Below are 27531 nucleotides of genomic sequence, written 5' to 3' on the forward strand. Positions count from 1 at the left end.
GCTCAGAGAGGTTCAGTGAAGGAGGACGGAAGATGTTCTCCTTAGAGAACATTTTGGCAGTCGTTCCACTTCACAAGGAGAGATGAAAATGGTCACAATAAAATGTTAATAATTGATGGCAATCTACAGTATGGTAAACGGTAACAGCACAAATTTCCTCGGAAATCGGAAAACAGCGAGGTAAAACGCCAGTAAATGTTTAATTGCCACCTGTGCGGAGCTCTGCCCACGCCGCCGCTCACGGGGCAGCCGCTCGGCCATCGGCTGCTCCGGCCGTGCCCGGCCTCGCCCGCCAGCGGGCGGGTCTCGGCGCGGCGCTCGATTGAGCGGCCTGTGCCTGAGCGCGGCGGTGGCGCGGGAGAAGCCGGGCCGGCTCCGCTCCCGATGCTGCGGTGGCTGATCGGCGGCGGCCGGGAGCCGCAGGGCCTGGCCGAGGTGAGGCCGCTCCCTGCGAAGCCTTAGGCTTGGAGCGGGCAGTGCCGTGAGGTCGGGATGCACTGGGCCGTGGCGTTTCCTATTGGGTGGGTCTGGGCCGTGCTCCGCGCCGGCTCTCGGCCTGCGGGGCCTTCGGGCTGACAGAATTGGTTACGGGCTTCGTGGAGGAGAATGAGAGGAGGACAGAAGCGCAGAAGCGAACCTCGAGTACTGTGTTCAGTTCTGGGTCCCTTAGATCAGGAGGTGCTGGAGCGTGTCCAGAGGAAGGCAGTGGAGCTGGTGAAGGGGCTGGAGCACAAGTCCTACGAGGAGCAGCTGAGGGGGCTGGGTTTGTTCAGCCTGGAGAAGAGGAGGCTCAGGGGAGACCTCATCACTTTACAACTACTTGAAAGGAAGTTGTAGCCAGGTGTGGGTCGGTGACTTCTCCCAGGCAACAAGTGACAAGTGACAGGACGAGCAGAAATGGCCTCAGACTGCTCCAGGGGAGGTTCAGGTTGGACATTAGGAAAAATTTCTTCACGGAAAGGGTGGTTAGATATTAGAATGGGGTGCCCAGGTGGGTGGTGGAGTCACCGTCCCTGGAGGTGTTCAGGAGACGACTGGGCGTGGCACTTTTAGTGCCACTGTCTCTTTGACATGGTGGTGTTTGGTCATAGGTTGGGCTTGATCTCAAACGTCTTTTCCAACCTAACTGATTCTGTGAAGAGCAGAACACCCACGCTGAGCTCGCCCGGGAGCTGTTGGGAGCATCCCGGCTCCCTCCCCCTTTCTCGGCGGGGCCTGTGTTGTGTAGCTGCAAGAACTGCGTATAAGTCCTGCTCTCAGTGCCACTGATGATATAAATTGTAGGCAGTGACTTGTTATTTGCAGTAACTTCTTGTTTATGTGTCATAGTAGTTCGTAGTAGTCTTCTAGCACTTCTTAGTTTCTCATCCATGAGACACGGTTTGTTACATAGTGCACTGTACACTGACATCCTTCCTGCTACTCAGATTAAGAGTTTTACTAGATTTGGGGGAGAGATTGTTGAGATTTTCATGTTTCTAAGAGTTTGGTGAAGTTCTCAGAGACTTAACAAGAGTTAATTAACAATATTACTGGACTCTATACACATAGTGCTTTTGTAATTTAGAGAAGTATGAGGAAGTAATTATTTCCAGCTGCTGTTCATGAGCAAGTGTGCCAGTGTCATGGATGACTTCAAATGCCAGTATTTACTTTGGTGGAAGTTTGGATTTGTGCCAGTTTGGAACGATGATGTGTGGGAATGTCTCTGACTTTTGTCACCAGTCAGAATGCTGGTTGCATTGCAGTCATATTTAGCAGGTTTGTGTGCAGTTGTTTTTGAAAGGGGGATGGGAAATATGATGCAGTTTTGTAAGATGTGCTAGAAAATAGCATTGTGTGTGTCCCTCCCTCGCCAAAGTTTAAACTCTGGCTATGGTTTAGTTATACCGTGTTTTAATAAAGCATGAACATGAATCAAGATGTGGCCCAGTTCTTCCATTCTGCCATTCATAGCTTGGTTAAACCTGACCCACAGGACTTTTGTTCCCATTGTTACCACTGGTTTGTGGAATGACAGTAATAATTTTGCTTCTCTGAGGAAAAACTGAATAACAAATATTGCTAAAGGTTAGTTTCTAAACTTCCCCCCCCCCCGCTTTATGTAATATTGTTTCATCTAATCATCTTCATAACTAGTTCTTAAATAGGTAAGAAAGCCCATAGCAGTGTGTGGGCTATGGACTTAGGGTATTTTTTTTCATGTGCTATGACTTCAGACAGATGTGTACAGTGGCATTGCACTGGGTGAATAGAGAAAACCTCCAGCAAGGCTATCTTGAGTTCATGAAAGGTAAATTTCTCCATGCTCATTTTTATTTTTACAGTGGAATTGAAAGTCATTTAGACTCAAGCTCCTGAATCTCTTCAGCTGATGGCCATGATGTTCATCTTAGACAGGGTGGTTCTGGAAATGGGAGCATCTAAGTGGGTCAATAGCCATCATGGCCAGTAGTAGCTAATTTGTCATGCTCCATGGTGCATAAAATCAGTATGTATGTGAACTCTTGTATTCCATGTTTTTGGTGAATTGCATTTGAAAATCCCACTTTTGAACACTTTTTACATCATGGGGGTTTGTAGGAAGTCATGAAGTTCAGATTAATATTTTGGGGTTTTTTTTTTGCTGATTACTGTAGTGATGCTGACAGGTCCTGCATAAAACATGCAAGTTGGGAATGGATTCCATTAGCATCACTCTCCAGCTTTCCCTTCTAAAAACATGATTGCTACAAGAGAGTCCAATTAATAGTTTCTATAAAAAAGTAGATTTCTTCAGAGAAAGAATTCTCATTTAACCCCATGTTTTGCTAAATATTTATGTATGTTTCCTCGGTACAGTATTGCTAATGTACTGAGATTTGCTTAGACTATTTAGAACTCTCATTTTTTAAGGCATGTTTTGATTACCTTTGACAGCTGACTCCAAGTTTTCATGTTTGTCCAGCTTTTCTTTATAGCCATGCAGATTCTACTTGCATTATTTTAGAAGGAAACTGCTATTCACACGTGATTGCATAAAATGAGGAACATGAAATGCATCAGATAGCACAAAACCAAGATAAAATCACAAGAACTTAATTTAAAAATTTGGAACTCTTAATCTTTAAAATAAACACAAGTTTCTTTCACCATTTTTTCACCTTGTCATTCTTAGCTTATGAATAATAGTATCATAGTACCAATATCAAAGTAATAGAAAATAATTTATTAATCTAGCAAGAAGGTGTTCAAATTTTTGAGGATAATATGTTTGTCTTTGCTGTGGTATTACCTGTCATGTATGCTGCGTGCTGTACAGTGTTCTGTGGTTACTGTTTTACAGTGTAGGTTCTGTTGAAGTCCGCAAAGGGGAGACAGTCTTGGAAGTAAGATGATGTTGACTGTCGTGTAAAATAAATCCAGAAGGAGAAGAGTGCTGCCACTGAGTTACTATTGAGCTGTTTTGTTTTTTTTTTTTTTTAAATAATGTCTAACAGTAAGTTGTTCCAGAATGTGTAAGACATTAATTACAAAAAAGTTGTCTTGAAGCAAACTGATGATTGAGATTGGCAGAACTATTATTCCTTGAAACTGCAGTTCTGTGCAGTATTTTATTGACCCTACCTGATGATCAACTTGTTCCAAGTGATTGATTGTCCTTTTAATTAATAGTCTAGGTGGGGGTAATTGCAAATGCTGTTCTATAAAATGATTAATCATTCTCTACATTTTTTCAAGTGGTTGGCTTTGGTATTTTGTGAATAGAGTAGCAATGGATGATTTATATATTATGTAACAGAACAGCATTTGTTCTTATTTGTTTTAAATATATTGTCTTTATATAGGATTTTAAAATTGAACAGCAGATGAAAGATATGAAAGATTCACAAACGTCTCATAAGATGTGTAATTTAATGAAAAACTGAGTGTATGGTGAATTGAGTCATGAAGCTGGCTCCACATGACAGCTCATAACTAAACTGGGTTTTCATCATGCTGTATCAGCGATTAAAGCAGTACAAAATATTTTGTTAAACAGAAAATGCCATATTATAATTTGAAATGTGTGCAATAGAAAGCTATTATTTACTTGAAATAATAAGAAATTATATTTTGTAATGATTTTCATTCAGGCAAAATGGTATTTCAGGAACTTCACACATGAGTCTAGGTTGTTAGAAGTTACAAAGACCTGATGAAAATAATTATGTCAGTACCAAATAAATGTAACTCATTTTTTATGAATTTTAGAAATCCTCTGTACAGACAGTTGGTGAAGAACAAACACAGAATCCTTACACGGAGCTCCTTGTGTTGAAAGGTCATCAAGATATAGTACGATTTCTAGTGCAAATAGATGACTGCAGGTATGAAATGCCATTTCGAATTGTTTAATAGTGTCCTTGGCAATACTTCAGAGAATATTTGTGAATATGTAGTAATATTTGTAATCTTCCCTTTTTATTTTTGGTGGGGGAGGGCAGGAAAAATTTGAGTTAAAAAAGCAAGGGATGAACACTCCCTTTTCTTGGTATGTTACTGTGTCTTTTGGCTTCTCTTTTAAGGTTTACTTTAATGAGAAAATAATGGTGAATGAGTTACGTTTCTTGGTGCCAAGTCATTTGTTAGGAAGAAACGTTCTTTTTAGTCTGTTCCTATTTGAGCGTTCCCTTCTGTACATGCATATGAACTCTTTCTCACAGGACAACATGCAGTAGTGTCTTCTTCTGCTCTGAGCAGATACATGTGTTTTGCATTTCTGAATTGAGAATAGCTGTTATTTCACCTTTTGGTTCTATGAAAGAATGCAATAGGCTCCTTTAGGTACACTGTAGCAATTAGCCATGACATCTTCAACAATGCTGAGCCATGGTTGCTGTTCCTTTCTTTCCCATCTTCTGCTGCACTTTCTTCCAAAGCTATAGTACTTAATTCATTTTAGCTTTAGTTCATGCAGGTTTTTTTGACTTTTCAAATATTGAAATTTTCACCACTTTATTCAGAATGACTGCTTAGCAAAATTCATCACATGCCTAATCTCTGCATTTCATTTCTCTTCCAATTTGGTCTTATTCAACTTGCTGTACTTCTTTGAAACCTGATCATTCCTTTGTTTCTCTCGGTCAGTTTTTTGTATATTTCCTGACAAATTTTATCTGTTCTATTCTTCTGAAGACTGAGTTATCTATCTTCTGAGGACAGAGTTATCTAAAAACTGGAAAACTGGTTAATAAGCAGTCATTAATAACACAAGTCATTGTATTTACCTTTGTCACTTTGGAAATGTGACTGAGAGATTGTATTATGATAGTTGTGCATCACAACCTGGCTTCTATTCTAGTTTTCTCTAAATTAGCCTTTCATGTTCTTTAATTATACTTAATCCTAGAAGAGAAGAAATAATTTTCTGCCTTAAAAGTAAGGTTGTGAATTCTTTAGTCAGTAATAAAATGTAGTGACTCTTGGCTGATGTGGAGAATAAAATAGAAAATGTTTAGAGATTAAGAATGTAAGTAATAGGCAAGAATAGTTCTGTTAAGGAGCTGTAGTAATTTATATCTTTTATGATTAGACTCAGAAGGGAATTTCTAATATATTCATCAATACACTACACAAAGTTAACATGGATAACAGCTTGTTTTAATCCTAGCAGTGTATAGCAGGTGTTTTGTGAAGGAAGGTTCTCTCCTTCCCCATTCACATTGATTGGAGGAGATCATGTAGGTAGTCTCTTCCAATTCAGGAATGCCCACAGAATCCTGTTTTCTAATAAGATTTGTAATATATATATATATATAAATTTCACCGAAGACTCCATGGAGGCTCTTTAGTGTGTCAGTTTTTATTCTTAATGTCATAAAATATATGTATATTAGAAAAGTTACATGTGTTACCATAAAGTTTATTTTTCCGCATTGTAGTAGTCCACCAGAAAATTCCTACAAAAATGAAAGAATCTTGTGGCTTTTTTCAGTCCTTTTTGACCCAGACCAGTTATTAAAATAACTCTTTATCAAAGTATGTTTTCTCAAAACACTTACTGCATAGAGGTAATTGATTTTTATAGAAATACCAGAGTATTCTTAAATTGCTGTGTGATACAAAGAAAATGCTTACCATTTTGGGCTTCTTTCTTTGGTGGCAGGTAAATTACTGAAGCTAAACTAATGATAATCATTGTAAAGCTGAAGTCTGGGTGGCTGCATTTAATATAGGCTGTAAAACAGCATATGGATAAGGAGTAAGTTATATAGCTGGTTAACATTCTGAGAGTTTGAGGAGTTTAATAGAGTTGCTTCACTGGACAGTAATTCTGAGTTTTTATTTATCAAGAATATGGTATTTTCTGGATTGTTAAACACCTGATAATATTATTCACTTGATTCTTTTCAGTAAAATTAGTATTGTTACTCAGATTCTGAAATGTTTTTATTTAGTTTCTGCAGCTATTCCATTGTGTGCTTTTTGTCAACTATTGTAAGCCAAATTTCACGCTTCAGGTCTTTAGATAATATCATCTTAGTGAGAATTTTGCAGAAGGATTTTCTTGTTTTCTCAGTGGCTCAGCTAAAACCAGTGAGTGGAAAATTTTCTCAGATTGGTTTTTGAAGATACTAAATAAATCCTATATGAATGTAACAGAAAGCTGGTGGGCTTTTTTTTGCCTTTTTTTTCTTTCTTCTTTGCTCTTGTACTTTTCGAACATGAAGTAAGGGTCATATTGATTAGAAGATCACTAAAGAAGACTAAGCCTGAGCAAGAGTCTTCCAAAAAGTGGACTGAAATAAAATTGCATGTAACGCCCTAGCATTCGATACATTAAATTAAACAGAGTTCATAATACATTTTAAGAACAGTTTTTTTGTTGCTCATTTGACCATTCCTTCCTCCTTCAGGAAGCAGACAAGGTTATAGATGGTGGTGATCTTGACTGGAAAAGAATGAGGTGTCCCATAAGGAGCATATGTAGGCAGATGGTTAGATACTCACTCTAACTTAGAGAAAAAGATTGAATTCAACTCAGACTTGGTTCATGTGAGATTAACATGCTAATTGGAACTTGTGTTTTCCTCATATGGTATGCCTTCCATGTGGATTTTTATCAGAAGTCAAATTTAGCACCTTAAATGTGTTGCCCTTTGAAGTTCTTTTAAGCCACACTCCAAATTACAATGGTAAATACTGGACTACTCTGTTCTGAATCCAAAAAATCAGTCTGAGAAACTGCTCAGAGACTTTTTTTATCTTTAAGCAGCAAGGTATTTGTGTATTCAACGCTGGGAGCAAGCCAGCTCGTACTGGACAAACTTGCTCGACTTGCAAGTGCAAAACTAAGCCATTTTATACACTTTAGATACATGGTTACATCATTTATTATACATATTAATAAGTAGGCTGGGCGGAGTCTTTCCAGACATGCGCAATTTCCTACTGTGGGGGTCTTCTCCTCAAGCCTTCATCCCTCTGGTGGTTGCCATGGACGTCTTCCTCAATCTGACCTCTTCAATTAGGTGACCTGAATTCTTCAAGCTTGCAAAATCCTGGCTCTGGGCCTTCTAGATCTTATTCAAACGTCTAGTTTACCTAATTTATTTCTGTGTGTGTACTACTCCTGTTCTTTCTATAATAAGGCCTTTGGTCCAGTGAGCAGAACAGAACATGATATTAACCAGTGCTCCTAAAATGTTCTTCTAGCAAAATGGGTATTGAGGTTTCTTAGCAGGCCAAGATATCTCAGTTAACTCTTTTAGGCCTGGCTCCTGTTTCAGTTCCTGGGCTGAACCCAGACAAGTGGTTTGTAACTTGTCAGATGTCTTATAGTTGACTCTGACTAATAGTATTTGATTTTAAAGTTCACTGTTATTTGGTGTTTCAGATCTCATATTTTTAAACAAGAGAATTGGTTCTTTTGTGTGGGGTTCTTTTTTAATAGTACATATTGGAATTCCTACATCTTGTTCTTATATTAAGTATATGTTGATAAATACCTATTCAAATGTTCTGACTTTAGTTTAGAAACTATAATTGGGATTTACAAATACATGTTTATTCTGTAAAGACAGATTCTGTTATATCTTGTAAGTATTTTTTTCCCGTAACTGTTTACTGCTTTTCCATTACGTTATGCTATATTGAAGTTTTCAGTTTGTTGTGGTTTTTTTGTCTCTTTTTCTTCAGGTTTGCATCTGCAGGAGATGATGGAATCGTATGTCTATGGAATGCTCAGGTTAGGTGATTTTTTGGGGGCTGGCTTGTGTGTTCTGGAGAGGGTAGCAGTTATGGAGAGGAGTTAGAAATGTCTAGAAATGAAAAAGCAGAATAAATAAGAGTTGCTGCAAAGCTGTTTGAAAATGTACAAGTGGAGGGAGCCTCTTAAATTTTAGTTTACAAAGGAGAGTTACAGTATTAAAAATTGTGTGAACTCAAGAGAAGGATAAGTTTTGAAAGTTAGAATGTTTTGGGAAGACATAGTGATTTTAGAGAGATTTTAGATGAAATGATGATGTGAAAAGCAGAAGTGTCTATCAATGTGTGCCTTTAATTACTCTTTAAAAGTGTGTTCTGTGTTTGCTGTTATCACCAAAATGTTGACTAGTAACTCAACAAATATGTAAGAAGATCCCAAACCTGCTAGGATTTTTATATATACTTAAGTTTTAAGTACATTTCAGTAGCTTTACTAGTAATACCTCTTTGTGGTATAACTGATAAGGCTAAATGGTGAGCTAGCACAAAACTCTATTGGAAAGATACCAAAGTGAGTAGAAGTTCAACATTTCATGCAGTGCAGGAACAGGGCCTTAATTGCTTGCTGTGATAAAAATCTTGTAACTTTTGAAAACCTTACAAAGACATTAGTTTTATCATGGAAATAGTGCTCTATTAGTGACACCAGCTGTTCTGGTCTTCTGCTCTGTGTCTCTGTATCATTGACGAAATTGTAGAAGGGATGAGCATTAGACCTGTGTTAAGGAGGTCTGGTATACGAGTTACATTGTTCAATAAGAAGTCTGAAGGGAAGACATGCTGTACTGTCTGAAGTGTGTCAAACATTCAAATTGAGGAAGAAAAAAACTCAGACTGTAAATTTTTTAGAAATCTTCTGAAAAATTTATGTGACATTTATGATGGTGTAATTTTAAAATACAGAAGGGGAGATTTGAAATTTCTCTCTTTTGAGCAGTTTCAATTAGTGCTTTGCTGTAGTTGAAGGCCTTTTGTGATTTTTTAATTCTATGATTTGGAAAAGTAAAGGAGTCTTGAATATTAAAACCCATATATGTGAATATATATATACCCAGTGTTCTGAGCAGTTTGTCACTTAGAACTCAGCTTATGAACTGAGTTCCATTTTCTGCTTTTGTAGGAATTTTATTAGTTTAAAACATTAACCCACAATTGTAAAGAAGTTTGCAGCTAAAATAACACTGTATTTTAGTTGCACGTTTAAAATGCCAGTATGCTTCTCTATGTTTGTTTGTGGAGTTTTGCCTTCTAAACACAGCAGAAGTAGCTCCGGTTGTCCAAAGCACCATCTTGAATCTACAGATGATGTACATGCTAAATAAAGCTGGCAGGAAATTGACAGTACTGTGTTTGCCATAAATATAGGTCAAATTTTTCTAATAATTAAAAAAAAAATTACTTTTTCAGGAGAGGGTTTGTCAACAAATCTGAATTACCAAAGTGTTCATGGGTGAATGGCCAGTATTTGCATTAAAATTAAATGAACTTAATACAGAATTTCGGTCTTAAGGGCTTTTAGAGGGTTTTGTACTCTGAGAGTAATTTGTGTTATGTCCTTTAAACCTCCGCTTGGTATCTTATTTAATCTTGAATAGCATTGAAGGTAGTAAGAAGCAAATCCTTAAGTTACTTTAGAAAGGGAGATTTGAGACTCTTAAAAATTCTTGCTTTCAAAAGTCATGTGGTACCTATGTTTTATGCTACAGTAGGCATTTTCCATGTTTTACACTTAGTTTTCCATGGTTTTGTTTTTCAGACTGGAGAAAAACTTTTTGAACTTCATGGACACACACACAAAATTACAGCTATAGCACCGTTTTCTTCGTCAGATGCTTTTGAAGAAAAAAGACATTTGATTATAACAGCCTCAGCTGATAGAACAGTTATTGTATCCTTTGATCTGGGTGTAATTGGGTTACACAGGAGTTTTACTAGTTATTGCTCACAAGTAGATGTAGTCCTTGCTACAAAAATGAATCCATAACGGACCTTTATTAATATGCCATTTAGGCCAAATATTGAAAAGACAGAGTTTAGAAGACTGAGACACTGCATACCTCTTTCCTAATCTGTCACAAACACAGCATTTATATTTATAATGCATAGAAACCTTTCAGTTTCCTTAATGAATAAAGACAGGTTTGGGACTGCACTAGTGGCAGACAGGTTCAGAAAGTGTCATGTTTCCATTCTACTGTAAAGGTATGCTAAAGAAACCTTATGAATGTCTGTTGTTTTGTTATATACAATAATTATTATGTATGGCTTGTAGGTCCTAGGGGCAGGTGTTAAAATGAACAGCAATGTTTGGTGTAAGCAGTGGTACATAATGAGTGGCTGAGAAGTGGGTGTTTTTCAGACTCTTAATACCTCAATTTTCTTTTTGAAAGGATGTAGAACAAAGGTAACTGGTATGGCTTGGTTCTATTACTGTGTTGCAAAAGACAACCTACCTTTAAATTAGTCGTTGACTCTTAATAGTAGGGAAAAATCAATGAAAAAATAAGGTTTTGCATTGTTGATGAAAAATGTAGCATGTAATTAAATTTGTGTTTCTCAGGGAAGTGATACCTTGATACTGTGCTTCATAGTACTTACAGATTTATTTAACTAAAGCTCATGATCATTTTACTGAGAAATTCCCTGTAGAACTTTTGCAGGAGACATATATCTGATTTTTGTTCTGCAGTGTTTGACAGTTCTTCAAAGACTGGATGTATGGTTGTCTGGAGGGAGTGATCTATGTGTTTGGAACCGAAAATTAGATCTCTTGTGTAAGACCAGTCATCTTACTGATGCAGGTAAGAATGTAAATGACTTATTATAGCTGTTAAAGTGCAAGTAAAATGGATCTGTATAATGATGCAAAACCAACTTGGCAAATTTCCTTTAATTCTAATGATAACATTATTTATTAGAGCCACTCACTCTTTTTTTAAATGTCAGACTTAATAGTTTCAGAATTAAGACTGCTTTTAATCTCCTGTACTGTGTGAATTTTAGAATATGTCAAATCTCAGTAACTGTACAATAGCTTGGACTTACAGGGATAGACCTTGGATGCTGGTCTGTATGTGTTTGCTGTAACATGTACCAGATTCTTTGACTGGCTTTTTGTGTGATCAGGTGGGAGTTCTGTTATTCCTAAGTGAGCTTTGTAGAAGTAGAACAGTAGAGATTACTTTTTATTATTAAGAATCAGTACTTTTTATGTAGAAAATGCAGGTTTTGATAGGAATATAATAAATGTAATCAGATGTCAATGTCAATCATGCTTTTTATATTAATAAATTTATATTTTGTATGTCCATATGAAGAAAATTGTCACATGTTATTGATGTGCTTTACCAAGATACCTGTAAAGCTGTGAATCCCATTTAAAGGTGGAACTAATATTGTCCTTATTTTTGTCATGGAATAGAGTAGTGGTAGGCAAAGCCTTCTGAATCTTTGAGGATATTAATACTTCTTTTGAAAGTATTGATGATGAAATATTATGAAGTATTATGCTAAATACTAGCTGGTAGTGTTGCTGTGGTGCTTTGTATGAAGTGCTATTGAAACTTTGATACAAGGAGTCAATGGGATGTGTAGCATGGGCCTTGTCTTCTATTCTAATCTCATGCTTCCTTTGTGGGGAAAGAGATTGCTTATTCCTTGGGGAATTTTTCTTTAATGATGTGGTGGCACAGACTGGGAAAATTCTGTGCAGGATTAAGACAGACTAACAATTCAGACACAAAGCAAGTTGGACATCTTAGGCCTTACTCTTCTTCTGCTGGCTCTGCACAGTATTTTAGAATTGTGTGTATTGAGGTATGTACAGTATCTAATAACTTTGGTACTACCTTTGTTTAGAATCTTAATAATTACCATGGTGTCCTTAATACTGTCCAGCATTAGGACATAGATATCTTAACTGTATTTAAAATAAACTTTCAGTTTCACTGCAAGTTTGATGTCCAGAATTCTGCTGGATTTGGGACCAAAAGTCCTGACCTTGCCTCTGTTTGAGATGATCTATTCAATTCTGATGCCATTTAACTTTTATTTCAGGCAATATGCTTCTGTTTTGATTATAATTTCCAAGTGGAAGGAAGATTGTTAAGAACTTTATTAATAAGGAATTAACAGTTTGCTGTGTTATAACCAGTGGTTATCCTTTTCTCCCTTATCCCCTGGTTTTTTTTCAAAGGTATCAGTGCTTTGGTTGAATTGCCCAAAAACTGTGTTGCAGCAGCTGTAGGCAAAGAGCTAAGTGAGTATGTTGCATTTATGTGTTCATGTTCCTCTATAACAGCTGCTTATCAGAGATATGTGTAAAAAACACACTGCTGGAATTGTATAGGGAAAGTAAATGGTATTAGGGTATGATCAGCAACCTTCTTTTTCCATTCTTTATGAAGGAGAGACAGTACTAATCTTTTTGATTAATCTTTTTGAGGAATCTTATAGATGAAACTTTTCTATATTTAGAATCATAGAATTATTAAGGTTTGAAAAGACTTTCAAGATATCAAGTCCAACCTTGAACACCACCATGCCAATTAAACCATTGCACTAAGTGCCATGTCCAGTCATTTCTTGAACACCTCCAGGGATGATGACTCCACCATATCCCTGGGCAGCCCATTCCAATGCCTGACCACCCCTTCAGTGAAAAAATTCTTCCTGATATCCAACCTGAATCTCACCTGGTGCAACTTGAGGCCACTTCCTTTTGTCCTGTGACTTGTCACCTGGGAGAAGATGCCAGTCCCCACTTCACCACAACCTCCTCTCAGGTAGCTATAGGGAGTGATGAGGTCTCTTTGAACCTGCTTTTTTTCATGCTAAACAACATGAGCTCCTTGCTCTTAAGACTTGCGCTCCAGACCCTTTGCTATCTCTCTTGCCCTTTTCTGGACGAAGTGAGGGGCCCAGAGCTGAACACAGCTGGATTTGAGGTGGAGCCTCACCAGTGCTGAGTACAGAGGGACAATCACTGCCCTGGTCCTGCTGGCCGCACTGCTGATACAGGCCAGGATGCCATTGGCCTTCCTGGCCACCTGGGCACACTGATGGCTCATGTTGGTCAAGCAGGACCTGCCTTTCTTAAACCCATGCTGGCTGGTCCTGGTTCCCTGGTTGTCTTGGATGTGCTGTGTGATCACACTCAAGATAATTTGTTCCATCACTTTCCCTGGCACTGAGATCAGGCTGACAGGCCTGTAGTTCCCTGGATCCTCCTTCTGACCTGTCTTGTAGGTGGATGTCACACTGGTCAACCTCCAACTGACTGGGACCTCCCTGGTTAACCAGGACTGATGATAAATGACAGAGTGGCTTGGCGAGCTCCTCCGCCAGCTCACTAAGTGTTAATGCCACCTGTCCAGATCTGTCTGGGGCAATTGACATTTGTCCTAGTGCAGAAGGTCTGGGACTGCTTATCTGAGCTGTCAGATACTAGGCTTCTCTAGAGCCTCCTTATCTCAGGATCAGAAGCTATAATGAGACAGTGTGATGATTTCTCTTGCTCAGTTGGAGACAGAATTATCTATGTATGCAAACTGGAAGTCACTGGCTAGCTGTTGGTGGAGAGTCTTTTTGGTAAGTGCTGTGTAAAATTACTGAAATTTCAAAATAGGGAATAAAATCCAGGAGCAAAAGTAGAGCATTATATCAGCAAAAAAGCAGATGTTGCTCAAGATGATTAAATACTTAGTTGAAAAATTAGCAACCTGATACTTTGATCAAAGAATCAGGAACAAATTAAGAATAGTCCTCTTGTGTTTAGACATAGAGATACAATACAAACTTCCATCTAAACTTCCCACACTTCTTTTGCAGTACCCTTGAGATAGAAAAGAAATTCCAAGACTAGTTAAAATAAAGTCTTAATTCCTGATGATCTCAATTGTCTTACTAGAGAATATTGCATCCTTTTGAATGTTAATTTTTCAGTGAGATGAGTCCTCAAGAAACGTTTCACTTTTAGTTTACTTATCCATAAAGATGTCTAATACTTTTCACTTCTGCTGTCTACAGCTTCTGATGTTGACCAGGTCTATAAATTTCAGTGTAACAAGGCTAAAATGTTTTATCCTAGAGTTGCTGTAGTAAGAGGCCTTAATGATAACACTGAAATAATTCATTCTCATTTTTTGATGTCATGAATGACCATAAGTCTTGTCTCACTTATGTTTTAGTTTGTGCCTCTCTGAAAACGATGTGTTTTATTTAAGTATAGTTCCATCTTATTCTGAATGAAAGAGCTTATTTAGACAATTTCTCTTTCTTTGAAGTAATTTTTAGGTTGACTGATTCTAACAATGAGTCTGAAGGTTGGAATGTCCTTGAAGTAAAGCGCCTTGTTGACCATCAGGATAACATTTTGTCATTAGTCAGCGTCAATGGTAAGTCTCGTTTTATAATGTTACTGCTTTTGTTAGTTACCAGTGGGATAAACCTATGGAGTTTTTTTGGGACCAGAGTTTTAACTGGAGTGAAACTACTAGTGGATGTACTATCTTGTGTAGCTGCAAAGGTAGTGACATGTCAAAATATAATTGCATTGTTTATGGATTAACAATGGGATGAAACCAGGCAAGTTGCAGTGTTGAAGAGAGGTAATGTCATTGATGAAAATGGAGCTCTGGGTCTTCTTTCTGTTAGAAAAGTTAAAAATGCTACTTTTCCCCTTGCTCCTTCTGACTCTTAAAATGGGATATGCGAGGCCATGTTCCTCGCGGTTGTTGTCCCAAGGTAACTGAAGGTTCTAAGAGTGCAGTTGTGGGCCTGCATAGAGATTGTAGAGGGTCTGGAAGATGATACAGTCTCTGCTGCTCATTAGGGCAATACTGAGCTATTACCTGAAATTCAGCCCCTTCTACTCTGTTCTTGCCTTTTTTTTTTTTTATGGAGCACCCACAGAATCCAGAACAAGTTATTACTGGTGTAATAGAAAGTGTGTATTTGTCCTTCAGTGTATGTGTCAGCCTGGTTGACACAAAGGTTGGCACAAAGGGACTTTGTTACAGAGGTAACAAGAAGCTGGAAAAAAAGAAAACTTAGATTCTATGGTACTTGTTTCTGGGCTTAACTGTTGTCATTATTGTCTCCTTTTGGATTATGAAGAACAAGCAATGTTTGGCTTAAAGAGACAATATGCTACCTGCATTAAATATTGCTGTAGTGGTTCTTTCCCAGGTATGAAAAACAAATTCATGACGAGCTACTTCAGTCTCGCCATCCACTTAATTTGTGATCTGTAATTCTGTTTATGGCATAGACATACTTTGTTGCTTCTGAGGGGTGTCCAAACACCTACTTGTCCAAGGAATAGAAGGGCTTTTTATGTAGAAATGGAGTTCAAGTACTTGTACATACTTCTGGTGGTGTTCCTTGCCTTTGCTATGCAGTACTGTGCACTGTGATCAGTGAATGTTCTCGTTCCTTGAGCTCATCTCCTTTTGCTCATCTGAGGTGTGCTGGGTAATAAAATGAGTATTTACTCAAAGAAAGGGGGTTTAGTCCAGTCAGTTATGTACTGCACATTGTACGTAGCTTTACACGAAAACAAGCACTCTTACCTTTCTAGGGTTGTAACTTTGTGTGAAATGTCACTTTTCAATATAATATTTTTTCCCCCCCTGCAGACTTGACTTTTGTGACCGGCTCTCATGTAGGTGAGCTAATAGTTTGGGATGCACTTGACTGGACAAAGCAGGCATCTGAATGCAACTTCTGGGACTCCTCTGTCCATCCAGATGTACAGCCAGAAATAAAGTTATCCCAAAGCCCAAATGAAACTTCAGTTCAACACCTAACGTCTGATGAGGAGGTAAAAAGCTTTAAATACAGTAAACTAATTCAAGTAAGCTAGGATGACCTTACCACAGAAGACCAACTGCTTTGTGTTTTCAGTTTCCTTGTTTTAATATGAGAGATTTCTTCTAAATGTGCACAGCTATTTTTACACAGTCAACAGTTTTTAGATAAAGTATTGGGTGTTGAGCTAACTGAAGGTTATAATATGTTGATGGTATTGGGAACTAACATAATGGACTTTCAACAACAGCATTTCTTTTCGACTGACAAAGATTTATTAGCTGTTTATAGTACCACTAGAGAAAAAATAAACAGGAGGTGTATGTTTTGATGGCATACATCTTTCATATTCCATTCTTCTGGAAATGCAGTTTTCACAATAATGCACCTTTGAACATTTATATCTGAAGGTACTATGGAGTGAATTTAAGAATAGGCATATGTCTATGCTTAATAGTAAATCAGTATTGCTCCTACTGTTCAGATGGGCCATACTCAATTGTATACACAAATATGTATACAGGATCCAGGCTACTGTAATAATGCTTTGGAGATAAGTTCTTGATCGGAATACTCTGTCAGAACCCAGTTATTGTTCAGCAAACACTAAAAGTTGTCAGGTTATTACTTATTTTTGTGAAATGTTACCAACTGTTAGTGGCAACGTAAAAGACGTTTCATAGTTGTCATGTAGGTCAGTTACTGGGGAATGATTAAGAAAGGGATTCCTAGAAATGGATTCAGAGATATGAGCTATAACAAAGTAACAGCTGTGGAAAAGCCTGAATTCCTAAAACCCTGGAGAGAGAAACATTGTGGGTTGTGGGCAGAAAAAAAGATGTGGTTATATCTAAAGGTAGGATTTGCAGTGTTATCAATGCTTATTTCTACAATGAGCCAAAACCAAATTTTATTTAGGGTGAAATCTATAATATGGCTTTAAAATACTTTGATTTTCTGCTTGAAAGCTACGCAAGATGTGTTTTAAGGGAGGGGAAAAGAATTTTGAGAAGGTCAGAAGTTGTTATAACATTGAACGTGGAATCTGAGGGCTACTGAAGGCTTTCTTCCGTGCATGGAACTGAACTAAACAAATTGCTGTGAATTTCATTCATCGTGGGAGTTTTGAAGGGTGAGAAGTAAAGGTGGTTCTAGCGTTAATCCTGAAATAGAAGCTGTTTTAAGGCAGAGCTGTCTGTATTGTAAAGGTCCTGTATTGTAAAAGTGGTGAAGAAATGTATTTTTATAACACAGATGTTTTAAAATGTATTTTAAAAAGCAGAACGCTGTTCTTCATGTTAAAAAAAATAATGCAAAATATGTGTTTTCTCTGTTTTCCAGGCTTGGTAGTTGGGTGGTTGGAGAAGATGCATGTGTCTAGTTTGACACTGAGATTGTAGGCAAAACATGATTCAGAAACAAATGGGGTGGTATAGGTTTGGCAGTACTGGGAAACAGTGCTAGGGAGTGCGTCTGGTGCCCTGATAAGCGTGTGTTTGTGTTTAGTTGCCTTTTAAGATAGATGTACAATTTATGCGTCATCATCTTTTATTTTCTTGGGGTTTGAGATGACCAGGATTTTGCCAGGGCTTGTGAAAAAAGAAGAGTGCTCCATGAAAAGCATCTTTTGCAAAGCTGTAAGAGTGTGTGACTCAGGGTGGAAGAGTGATGTGGAAGACCACTGAATTTGAAGCTCACATAAAACTAGGAAAATAATACAAAATGACTCAGTGGGTTATTTTTCCTCTTGATTCGGTAATGATGCTATCAGAAATCTGTTTAGTTTCAGTGCTTCCACAGCAGATGTGCATAAGAAAAAAGCCAAAACTCTGAACAAAAACCTGGATAAAGAGTTTTGAACAGTGTCAAAACATCATTGAATATATGTACAGAAAATCTTAGTCAAAGACAGTGGGTTACAATTTTTACAAAATATTGACAGATGTGTAGTGTGAACTGATTATGAGACATTGATGTTTGGGTTGTGTAAGTGGAAGCAGGCCATTCAGGGAAATGTTCCAGCATTACATCACCATACATCTCCTAAACAAGGTATGTTCAAAACTGCAAAAATGTATTGAATGGAAGCATTTTGCATGCTCCTGGTACTGAATATTAATCATCTGTACATACATATGACTGTACATTTGCCCGCTCTAAGATTGTCACAAGTCACAAGAGGGTCCAGGTCCAAAGATGTGTAAGCTGTTTCTGGCTTCTTAGGGTCATGATGGTTGTAAGATGGAATGCCTGCACTCTTCTGAAGAAAAGCATTGAATGCAAAATGCACTATTGTGTAGTACTTTCCTGCGAGAGAGTTCCTTTTCTGTACTCAGTAGAGTTGAAATACTTGAACAAGGCCTCCTTGTCCAGCTTCAGTTAAATTTCAAAAAGAGGCAAAAATGCAGAACGGCTTCCTGTATTCTCAGGCTTTCTTGATAAAACAAAAGTTTTTCAAAACACAGAGCATTATTTTAGTGTAAGAAAGTAAATGTTTAATTGCAGAAGTGTATTGATTTGTTGGTATCCTTGATTACTGCTTAGACTGTAAGGTACAGGTTAAAAATGCAGACACTAAATAACTGCTTAGAGTATAGGAGGATATTGCACATTTGCTCAAAAAAAAATCCATATTTTTTTTATATGACTTACTAATTTCATATGTTTGGGATAAGGCAGCAACATGAGGACAGAAACAAGCTGGATAGTGCAGCCTAGATGACATCACAGTATCTCTGGAAATCTGTTACATGTGGGATGATTTTTCAGTATCTGTTTCTGCAAGTTGTTCCATTAAATTTTTTTTCCAGTATGTGTTTGCTGCTGTTGGGAAAGGCATATACGTATATAATCTTCAAATGAAGTGTGTGATTGCCTGCCAGAGAACTGCTCACGACTCCTCTGTGCTGCACATCGAGAAGCTTCCAAACAGGTACAAGTCATAGTACATTTAGTTAATGCAATAAAGAAAAGCAAAACTTGGAAGGGTGACTAGACAGACTGCAAAGCTGCATCTGATTTCTAGGGCAGGGACTTATCTGCAGTTCGATCTGCTTTTATTAGGTAGAGCTTGTTGATCTGGTTTTTGAAAATTCATCATTGTAATTCAACAGGAAAAAACTATAATCCGGTATATCCAGACTGGTACACAGGCTGAAAATATCTCAGCTATTTTCAAAATCAGACCTGATAAAGCACTTTTGTCTACATTGTGAAAATACAGCTTAATGGCATTTTGCTTCTATAAAGCAAAAGCATATGACATATTCAGTAAATATTTTTCACTAAATATTTTGTAACAATTGAAATGTTTTAACAAAAAGTAATAATTTCCAGCCTTTGTTCACTAGTGCTGAATTTCTAGCTCGATCTTGATTTGAGAGCCAACTTGGACAATTTGCTGCATATATATATATATATATATTTATATTCTAATAGTAGTTGTGTTAAATCCCTTTATACTCTTGTTCAGTGGAGCAAAAGTCTATCAGAAGATAAAAATTAGGGCCTCGATTGTGTAAATGCATGTGCTTTATGAAATAGGGTACCTTTCCTTTTGTTATTTTTCTGTAAGAAAAGGTTTTTGCTCAATGAAAATAAGCTTATGGACATCATTTAGTTGAACTATGTTTGCAGAGTCTAAACTTATGTTTTGTTTTACATAGTGGTATGCTTTTAAAAGGGGGTGGAAAATGTTTATTTTTTCCACCTATTCTACAAGCCTGTTATAGTTTGTTCTGCTACAGATGCACTTTGAGGCAACTTGCTGTCTCTTTTATAGAAACATCACAAGGTGATTTTCACAGATAAGTATCCAATGCTAGTGTTGCTTATCAACTGTTTTTACAGGCAGCTGATCTCCTGCTCAGAAGATGGCAGTGTGCGCATTTGGGAACTCAGAGAAAAGCAGCAGCTGCCAGCTGAACCAGTTCCGACAGGTTTGCTAGTAGTGAAAAGAACATTTCAAAACATAACAGGAGACCCAATATTCACCATATAGGAATAGAGAGGCTTTCAAGCTTTGTAAGAAGAGATAATACATTGTGTTCAACCAACTGATAATAGGTCTGGGTGAGAAACTGAAGAAGGGATGGGTATACATGCCCCCCAAGATCTGATATGGGACTTTAAAAGGTCTAGGTAAAGCAGTTCTGTACCATAAAGCTTATTTAAAGTTTACAGTTGTAACAGCCAGTTTAACAAAAATTAGGACCTCTCCTGACGAACCTTCATCCTTCCCTGTTTGTACCAAATAGTGCTGAATCCTCTACCATGCAAGATTAAATAGTTGCAGAACTATGTGCAGAAATCTAGAAAAACTTGCAGATGAGCAGCTGGCCCAAAAAAAAGGAAGTTTTCCACATCTCCTCTTTGAACTTTGAATATATTTGGACTCACTTTGAGGCTGTATACAACCTCACTTGCATACTACCTCTGGGCATTGGAGTCCTCAGGGCTAGTTGTTGGTGTTAGAGCAGCGTTTTCCTCAAGTACAGACATTCACAGAATCACAGAATGGGTCAGGTTGGAAGTGACCACAGTGGGTCATCTGGTCAAACCTCCCTGCTAAAGCAGGGTCATCCCAGAGCACATGGCACAGGATTGTGTCCAGATGGTACTTCAGTATCTCCAGTGAGGGAGACTCCACAACTCTCCATTACTCTCTGGGCAGTCTGTTTCAGTGCACAGTCACTCGCACAGTAAATAAGTTGTTCTGTATACTCAGATGAAACTTCCTGTGCAGCAGTTTCCGCCCATTGCCTCTTGGCCTATTGCTTGGCACCAGCAAGAAGAGCCTAGATCCACCCTCTTAGCACCCTCCCTTCAGGTACTTAGACATTGATGAGGTCTCCTCTCAGTTGTCTCTTCTCGAGGCTGAACAGGCTCGGTTCCCTCAGCCTTTCCAGATGCTCCAGTCCCCTCATCATCTTTGTAGTTGGACCTGCTCCAGGAGCTCCATGTCTCTCTTGTCCTAAGGAGTCTGGAATTGGACACAGCACTCCAGGTGAAGCCTCACCAGGGCTGAGTAGAGGGGCAGGGTCAGCTCCCTCAACATGCCCAGCATTTGCTCCCGGCAGTGCTTTTCCTAATGCACCCCAGGATATCACTAGTCTTCTTGGCCACAAGGCCTCACTGCTGGCTCATGGACACCTTGTTGTCCACCAGGACACCTTGTTGCCCTTGTTGACTTTCAGACAGTTCTTCTCTGCCCATCTCTCCAACCTGTCAAGGTCCTTCTGAAGGGCAGCACAGCCCTCTGGGGTATCAGCCATTCCTCCCAGCTTTGTGTCATCAGTGAACTTGCTGAGGAGGCATCTGTCCCTTCATCCAAGTCGTGGGTGAGCAAGTTAAACAATACTGGGCCCAGCATTGAACCTTGGGGGACACCACTAGTGACAGGCCTCCAGCTAGACCCTGTGCCTCTGGGATCTGCCATTCAGCCAGTTCTCAATCCACCTCACTGTCCACTGATCCAGCCCACCGTTCCTGAATTTGCCTGTAAGGATGTTGTGAAAGACAGTGTTGAAAGCTGTGCTAAAGTTGAGGTAGACAATACCCACTGCTCTCCCCTCATCCATCTAGGTAGAGAGTGCTTCATCGCAGAAGACAATCAGGTTAGTCAAACATGACTTTAGTGAGCGCATGCTGACTACTCCTGATCACTTTCTTGTCCTCCATGTGGATAGAGATGTCCTCCAGAATGAATTGCTCAATCACCTTTGCAGGGATTCAGCTGAGGCTTACTGGCTGGTAGTTCCCTGGGTCCTCCTTCTTGCCCCTTTGAAGACTGGGTTGACATTTGCTATCTTCAGTCATCAGACGTCTCTCCTGATCTCCATGACCTTTCAAAGATGATTGTGAGCACCTTGCTGTGGTGTCCGTCAACTCTTTCAGCCCTGGTGCATCTCATCAGGGCCTGTGGACGTGTGGATGTCAGATTTTCTAGGTGGTCTCTAACCCAATCCTCCTTGACTAAGGGAAAGTCTTCCTTCCAGCATTCCTTTACCTAGTCTCCCAGGTCAGAGATTCCTGAGGGCTGGCCTTGTCAGTGAAGACTGATGCAAAGATCAATAACTCAGCCTTCTCTGCATCCTCTGTTACCAGGGTTCCCCCTCCATTTGGTAACGGGTCCACATTATCCTTAGTTTTCCTTTTGTTACTGATGTATTTGAAGAAGCCCTTCTTGTTGTCTTTCACATCCTTGGTTATGTTTAATTCCAGATGGCCTGCCTTGTCTCATTTCTACTTGTTCTGAGAGTCTCTCTATGTTTATTCCCAGTGGCCTGACCCTGCTTCTGTCTCCTGTGTATTTTCTGCTTATGCTTGAGCAGTGACAGGAGTTCTCTTGTAGTGCTTGGTACTTTTTGACCAGGCCAGCAACTTCTCTGCACACTGGCACTTGTGGCCTTAGACAGGTGCTCTGGACAATATAATTAGTATTAAGAACTGGGAACAGCAGTAGACTTGCTCTCTTCTAGGAACTTTTTTATTCAAGCTGTGAATAATTTTCTTGATGTATCTTGTTTACCTGGCTGTTCATCTCCTGTTAGTAACTTTTGCAAATATATTTTTGCTGCCTGGCTTGATTTAGAAACATTTTTTTCAGGAATGTTGTGTCTTCAATATTGCTGGTGGTGGCTTATCTACACAGTGACAGGTGGTATTTGGCTTCACATTGGAAATTTATAACTTCTATGAATCAAGATGTTTGAAAGAAACCAGTGAGATGTTGCTGTTGATTTGCTCTATTTTTATTCTAGGGATCCCCTGAGAGGTTGTTCATCTTACCAGTTACCTCCCTTGCACCAGGGCCATGGTTTAGCACACTTCTAGTTTTGTGTGCTGATGGGGCTGAGGGAAGGATTGGGAATAAAGTCTGAACTGCACAGTGAACAGAACCCAACTGTCTTACTTCTGTCAGTACTATTGCATAGTTCCCCTGGTGGCTGTGGCTGTGCTAGTGGAGTACTATCTTTACAGTCCAGTTTGGCTGATAGTTTTAAATCTGAATGAAGAAGCCAATGGGCAAACACTTTAATGCTGTAGTGCAGGACATACGGGAGAGACTGGTGCCTCATTTTTCTCCTCTTTGCACAAGTAACAGTTTAGGAGTGCAAAGCAAAGGTGAGCATCAGCGTCCTGCATCTACCTTTGCTGTTCAGTTAGTTCATTTAGGAAGTCTTTGTGTTTCTTCTTATATGTGTATTGTCTCATCCAGGTGTGTAATTCAGCATGTTTACTAAATTATATCTAATTAGGACAAGTAGCTGTGTTTCCTTCCTCCCTCAAGATGAATAATGCAGATATAAAAATGCTGCAAAGTACAGTGCTTCTGTCATTTTGCCATGTAGACTGTCTTGTTTTTAGATTTTATGTGGCTCTTCAGCTAGAGGAAATAAATTGTATTTGTTATTTTTGCCAAACGAGAGACTTTTCTTCCCCCAGGGTTTTTCAACATGTGGGGCTTTGGAAGGGCAAACAAGCAGGCAAATCAAGCTGCCAAGAAGATGCAGGAGAATACACCTATGTATTTCTTGGAGCTGGTTGGGGATTTGATTGGTCATTCATCAGCTGTGCAGGTAGGTCAGCTTTAGTAAGAACAAGAAAAAGTGAATGTTAGTAAGCAATGTAAATTTGACAGCGTAAATTTGAGAAAACAGCTGTAAAGCTGTAACTTTTGACTGTCTGGGTCTGGAGGCTGGGAGCACATTGTGTGGTATATTTAGTGCAGTATGAAAACAGTAATACATACTGACTTAATATTCTAGTGAGAGCTTGCTCAATGATGCCTGAGGATTGTGTGTGCATATATGCACATATATGCTACAGATAATCTGGTAGTGTATTTGGTTTCTTTTATAGACTGCAGACAGAACAACTGGGAACCACATGCGTGACCCAGATTTCATCTTAAGTTCACAATCTAAACAAGGGCTTATGCAAAACAAAACACATTCAGTAATGTCTTAGCCTTCTGCGCTGTGAGCATTAAGGAGGTCTTTTAATGTTAGATCAGTTACCATTCCATGCTTCTGTATGCCTAATATGGTATGTTTTTGTTTTAAATGGCATTTTCCCTCCACACCTTTCTGTGTTTGACAATCTGTTGGAGTAAGAAATCACTTTCTTACAGTGGACTTCTGTACACATTCTTGGAAGGAGCAGGGGGAAGGGCAGATAGAGAGGAGCGGTGTGATTCTGGAGTAGCTTTGCTCGCAAGTATTCATGAGACTGATGGGATTTCAGAACTGCTGCTGCCAAAACCTGAAAGTTTTTCTTTAAAAGCTAAGGTTCTTTTGAAAAATGGTTAAAAGGGGTCTTATTATTGACTTGGAAAGTTGCTATCTAAGAAAGAGGACATAGTGTGTAATTCAGCAAGGGACACAGCATAAGAAGGTGAGAGGCGTATGTTGGGTCTTGGCTGGGATGCTGCAGAGTCAAGAGGTAATGGAGATGATGGTGGATGTGATTTCCTGCAACCTTCTACATGTGGAAAATCATGGGGTTTTTTTTAAACTATGGGCAGACTGGAGCTGTTGAGGAAGAAAATGTTGAGTAGTGATGAAATGTGGTGGCCAAAATGAGGGTTTGGCAGACTATTTCTACTGGAACTCCATAACTAGTAAGTGGCTGTTCCCAGAGCAGGTAAACCTTGTCCTGAATGCTTTCCCTGACCAGATCCCTTCAAGAAAATGAAGGGACAGGGCACTGTGAGCATGCCATAGGGACATTGCTGTTGGCTATTGTGTTGAACTGCAATTAGTGGTTAATTTTGGGCAGCCTTGTGAAGGTCTCAGAAGTCAGGAATGACCTCATGACTTGGCAGCTCCATTGGTCTTGCAAAATCCCTCCACTGCTGCTGTACTTTTCTTCTGTGTTGTATTTCTTGCATGTTTGACTTCCTCTGTGTGATCAGGTATGTGCTGACGTCTGTCACAATTGTTTGCTCTTTAATCCTTCCAGGCCTGGTGCTAGTAGTCTATTGTGTTGTAGGGAAGGGGACAGTGTACCCAATGAACAGAACAGGTTTCTCTTCCTAAGAAACCAGGTCAAAGTTCAGACAAGTCATTCACTCTTCTGTTGCTGACTTGGAACAAATTGCTTCAAGATTCTGTCTTTTAGTGCTTTCTGTCCATAAGGTTTTAGTGCTATTTTGAAAAGATCTTGCAGTATGAAGTGCTGTTTAAAGAGGTTTTTTGTGTAGTGATTTTATGTTCTCTCAAATGTACAGTATACAGTGTCATTTTGCATACCTATCTATAAGCAAAGCCATTTCAGATATGTGTATTTGTTTAGTCCAGCTGTAAACTAAATAGTTAAGCAAGTTGACCATCTCATGCAAGCATCATGGTAATAATAATTGTTTCATTGCAGATGTTCCTGTACTTTGGTGAACTGGGATTGGCTACATGCTCTGCTGACCACCTCATTATTTTGTGGAAGGATGGTGAACGAGAATCTAGCCTCCGCAGTTTAACACTATTTCAAAAATTGGCACAAAATGGTGATTTGCAGCTCAAACTTTAAATTGCTTGAATACAGGCTACATATATGTAAAGTGGATGTGTGTTAAACCTGAGTGTAAGGTAATGTCTGAGCTACTGGGAATCTGACTACCAGTAACGCTTACACTTGATGTCATGTACTATATTGGAAATTTTATTAGTTGCTATTACTCTTCTGAAAGGAGAATTTTGCATGTTGGCTTGCTCTGTCAGCAGAAATGGTGTTCTCTTGAAAGACTGAAGATAATGATGGCTCATTAAATAGTTTCTAATGTTGTTCCCACATGGGTGGATGTCAAGATTTGTGAAAATCCTCAGATGAATCATAACTAAAACAGTTAGGGGTGTCCACAGTGCTATGTGCAGAAAAGGAGGCATGGCAAAAAATCTGCAGCATAAATCCCAAAATACAGTGACAAAAAGACAAAAGCTGAAGAACCACAAACCAACCCCAAAGCAAACAAACCAACAAAAAAAAAGCAAAGTTAACCCTAGAACTGATAAAAAGAAAGGGTGAGGGAGAATGAGATAATGAGTGATAAGTTACCATTTGAACAAGAAGAGCTAGGGAAAGGGAGAATTTGGGAACTTAGTGGGTGCTACTGTCCTCAGGTCTACTCAGAAGATCCAGTACTTAATGGTTTAGGACTAAGTCTTGTGCAGCTTTTGAATGCCGTCTCTTCCCTTTGAATCTATAAGAATTGGTTTCAGTACAAGAGACTACAAGGGTGTAACTTGGTACTTAAGATACAGTGTTTGCAGTAAATGCAATTAAAACAAAGGGCTAAGTAGATCCTGGCAAGAGTAGAAGCAAAAGGAGGAAGCTCCTAGTTTCCTGGAAGAAACCAAGAAGCCTTTTAGACTTGCCTTCCTCCAGCGGCTATGGGCACTTGCCTTCCTCCTACTACCCAGAAGCCAAGCTTTGCCTCTTGAGTCTGACCATAATCTCTAGAAGGTAGAGCAGAGGGACAATAAGATTTTGAGCTGTATTTTTTTCCTACCTTAGTCAACTAATTACCTATAGGTAATCTTATTTTAAGTAGAGAATTCAAAATAACTTATTTCAAAACCACAAAACAGGTGGGGAAATTGTTAAACTGCTGCCTTCTTTCAATTCAGGAAGGTTAAATCAGTTTTAAAACTTGAACTGCATGTTCTTTGCTCATTGGCTCTTCTTTTGACCAGCCTAGGAAAAGCATTTGGATTACACCTGAGGATAACATACTTCTGGTTTTATGATATTAAACTGGAGAGAGAAAGGCATGTTAAGTCTGCATCGTTTCACCTGATCTTCATTGCATTTTTGGCTTCCCCAGCACAAGCTGGGGAGATGAAGTTTTATTTTGGCTCTTTGCCTTGTTTCAACTGAGAACTGTTCAGTTGTTTATAAAGTGTGTGTTTACACATTGTTACTAAACCTTTAAAGTGAAAGCTTATAAAAATTAGATTATTTGGAGAGAATACTGCTATCATCAGTTATAGCTAGAGACAAGAAAGCTCATATTTTTATTCTCTCTTATACCATGAGAACAACTATTTCCTTTTTATGTGACTGCTTTTAAGTGAATACCTGGTAGGAAAACAGACCTATTTAACTAAACAGTTCTAGTCACAAAACTCACTGTGCAATTTACAGGGATGTAATTCATCCTTAAATAGTCCTACATGCATGTATAAATATTTATATCTATCAAAAGTGCCATTGTTCTCAGATACACTCCATTGGCAATAGATCTCCCAAGGGTCTCTTCCTTTAAAGATGGTTGAGTTGAAAGTATTGAGTTCTTTGTTTTACAGATGAACTTTGAGCATAACAGTGAACATAGTAATAGTATACTGTCCCATTCCTCTGTTAAATGAGTTTGTCACTTGCTGTTGGGAGGTGCAATGAGCACAATTATGGTGACCAGATGAGAATTTTTACTTCTTACTTATGTCATTTTAAACTTTTTTCCACCTTGCGATAACACAGAATTCTGTATGTTCA

At 38.8% G+C, this 27531-nt stretch overlaps 1 protein-coding gene across 1 annotated transcript; it reads left to right on the plus strand.

The window, feature by feature from the left end:
* The first annotated feature begins 306 nt into the window (after positions 1–306).
* Positions 307–25829, plus strand: WDR41 (WD repeat domain 41). The gene is made up of 13 exons (XM_064642445.1): positions 307–435; positions 4234–4349; positions 8161–8209; positions 9986–10117; positions 10369–10431; positions 10919–11030; positions 12425–12487; positions 14514–14624; positions 15867–16051; positions 18849–18970; positions 19888–19976; positions 23485–23618; positions 25414–25829. The coding sequence occupies exons 1-13, from the start codon at positions 385–387 to the stop codon at positions 25564–25566; spliced, it is 1380 nt and encodes a 459-aa protein (XP_064498515.1). The 5' UTR covers positions 307–384; the 3' UTR covers positions 25567–25829.
* Positions 25830–27531: the final 1702 nt, after the last annotated feature.

The sequence above is a fragment of the Pseudopipra pipra genome, chromosome Z (assembly GCF_036250125.1).
Source record: "Pseudopipra pipra isolate bDixPip1 chromosome Z, bDixPip1.hap1, whole genome shotgun sequence".
Taxonomy (NCBI): domain Eukaryota; kingdom Metazoa; phylum Chordata; class Aves; order Passeriformes; family Pipridae; genus Pseudopipra; species Pseudopipra pipra.

What these genes read in the sequence shown, in the direction of transcription:
- WDR41 (XM_064642445.1), top strand. Translation starts at nt 385, where the DNA reads ATGCTGCGGTGGCTGATCGGCGGCGGCCGGGAGCCGCAGGGCCTGGCC. An exon ending in GTTTCCATTCTACTGTAAAG is followed by an intron (nt 10,432 to 10,918) that starts GTATGCTAAAGA and finishes TTTGTTCTGCAG; the next exon opens with TGTTTGACAGTTCTTCAAAG. An exon ending in GTCATTCATCAGCTGTGCAG is followed by an intron (nt 23,619 to 25,413) that starts GTAGGTCAGCTT and finishes GTTTCATTGCAG; the next exon opens with ATGTTCCTGTACTTTGGTGA.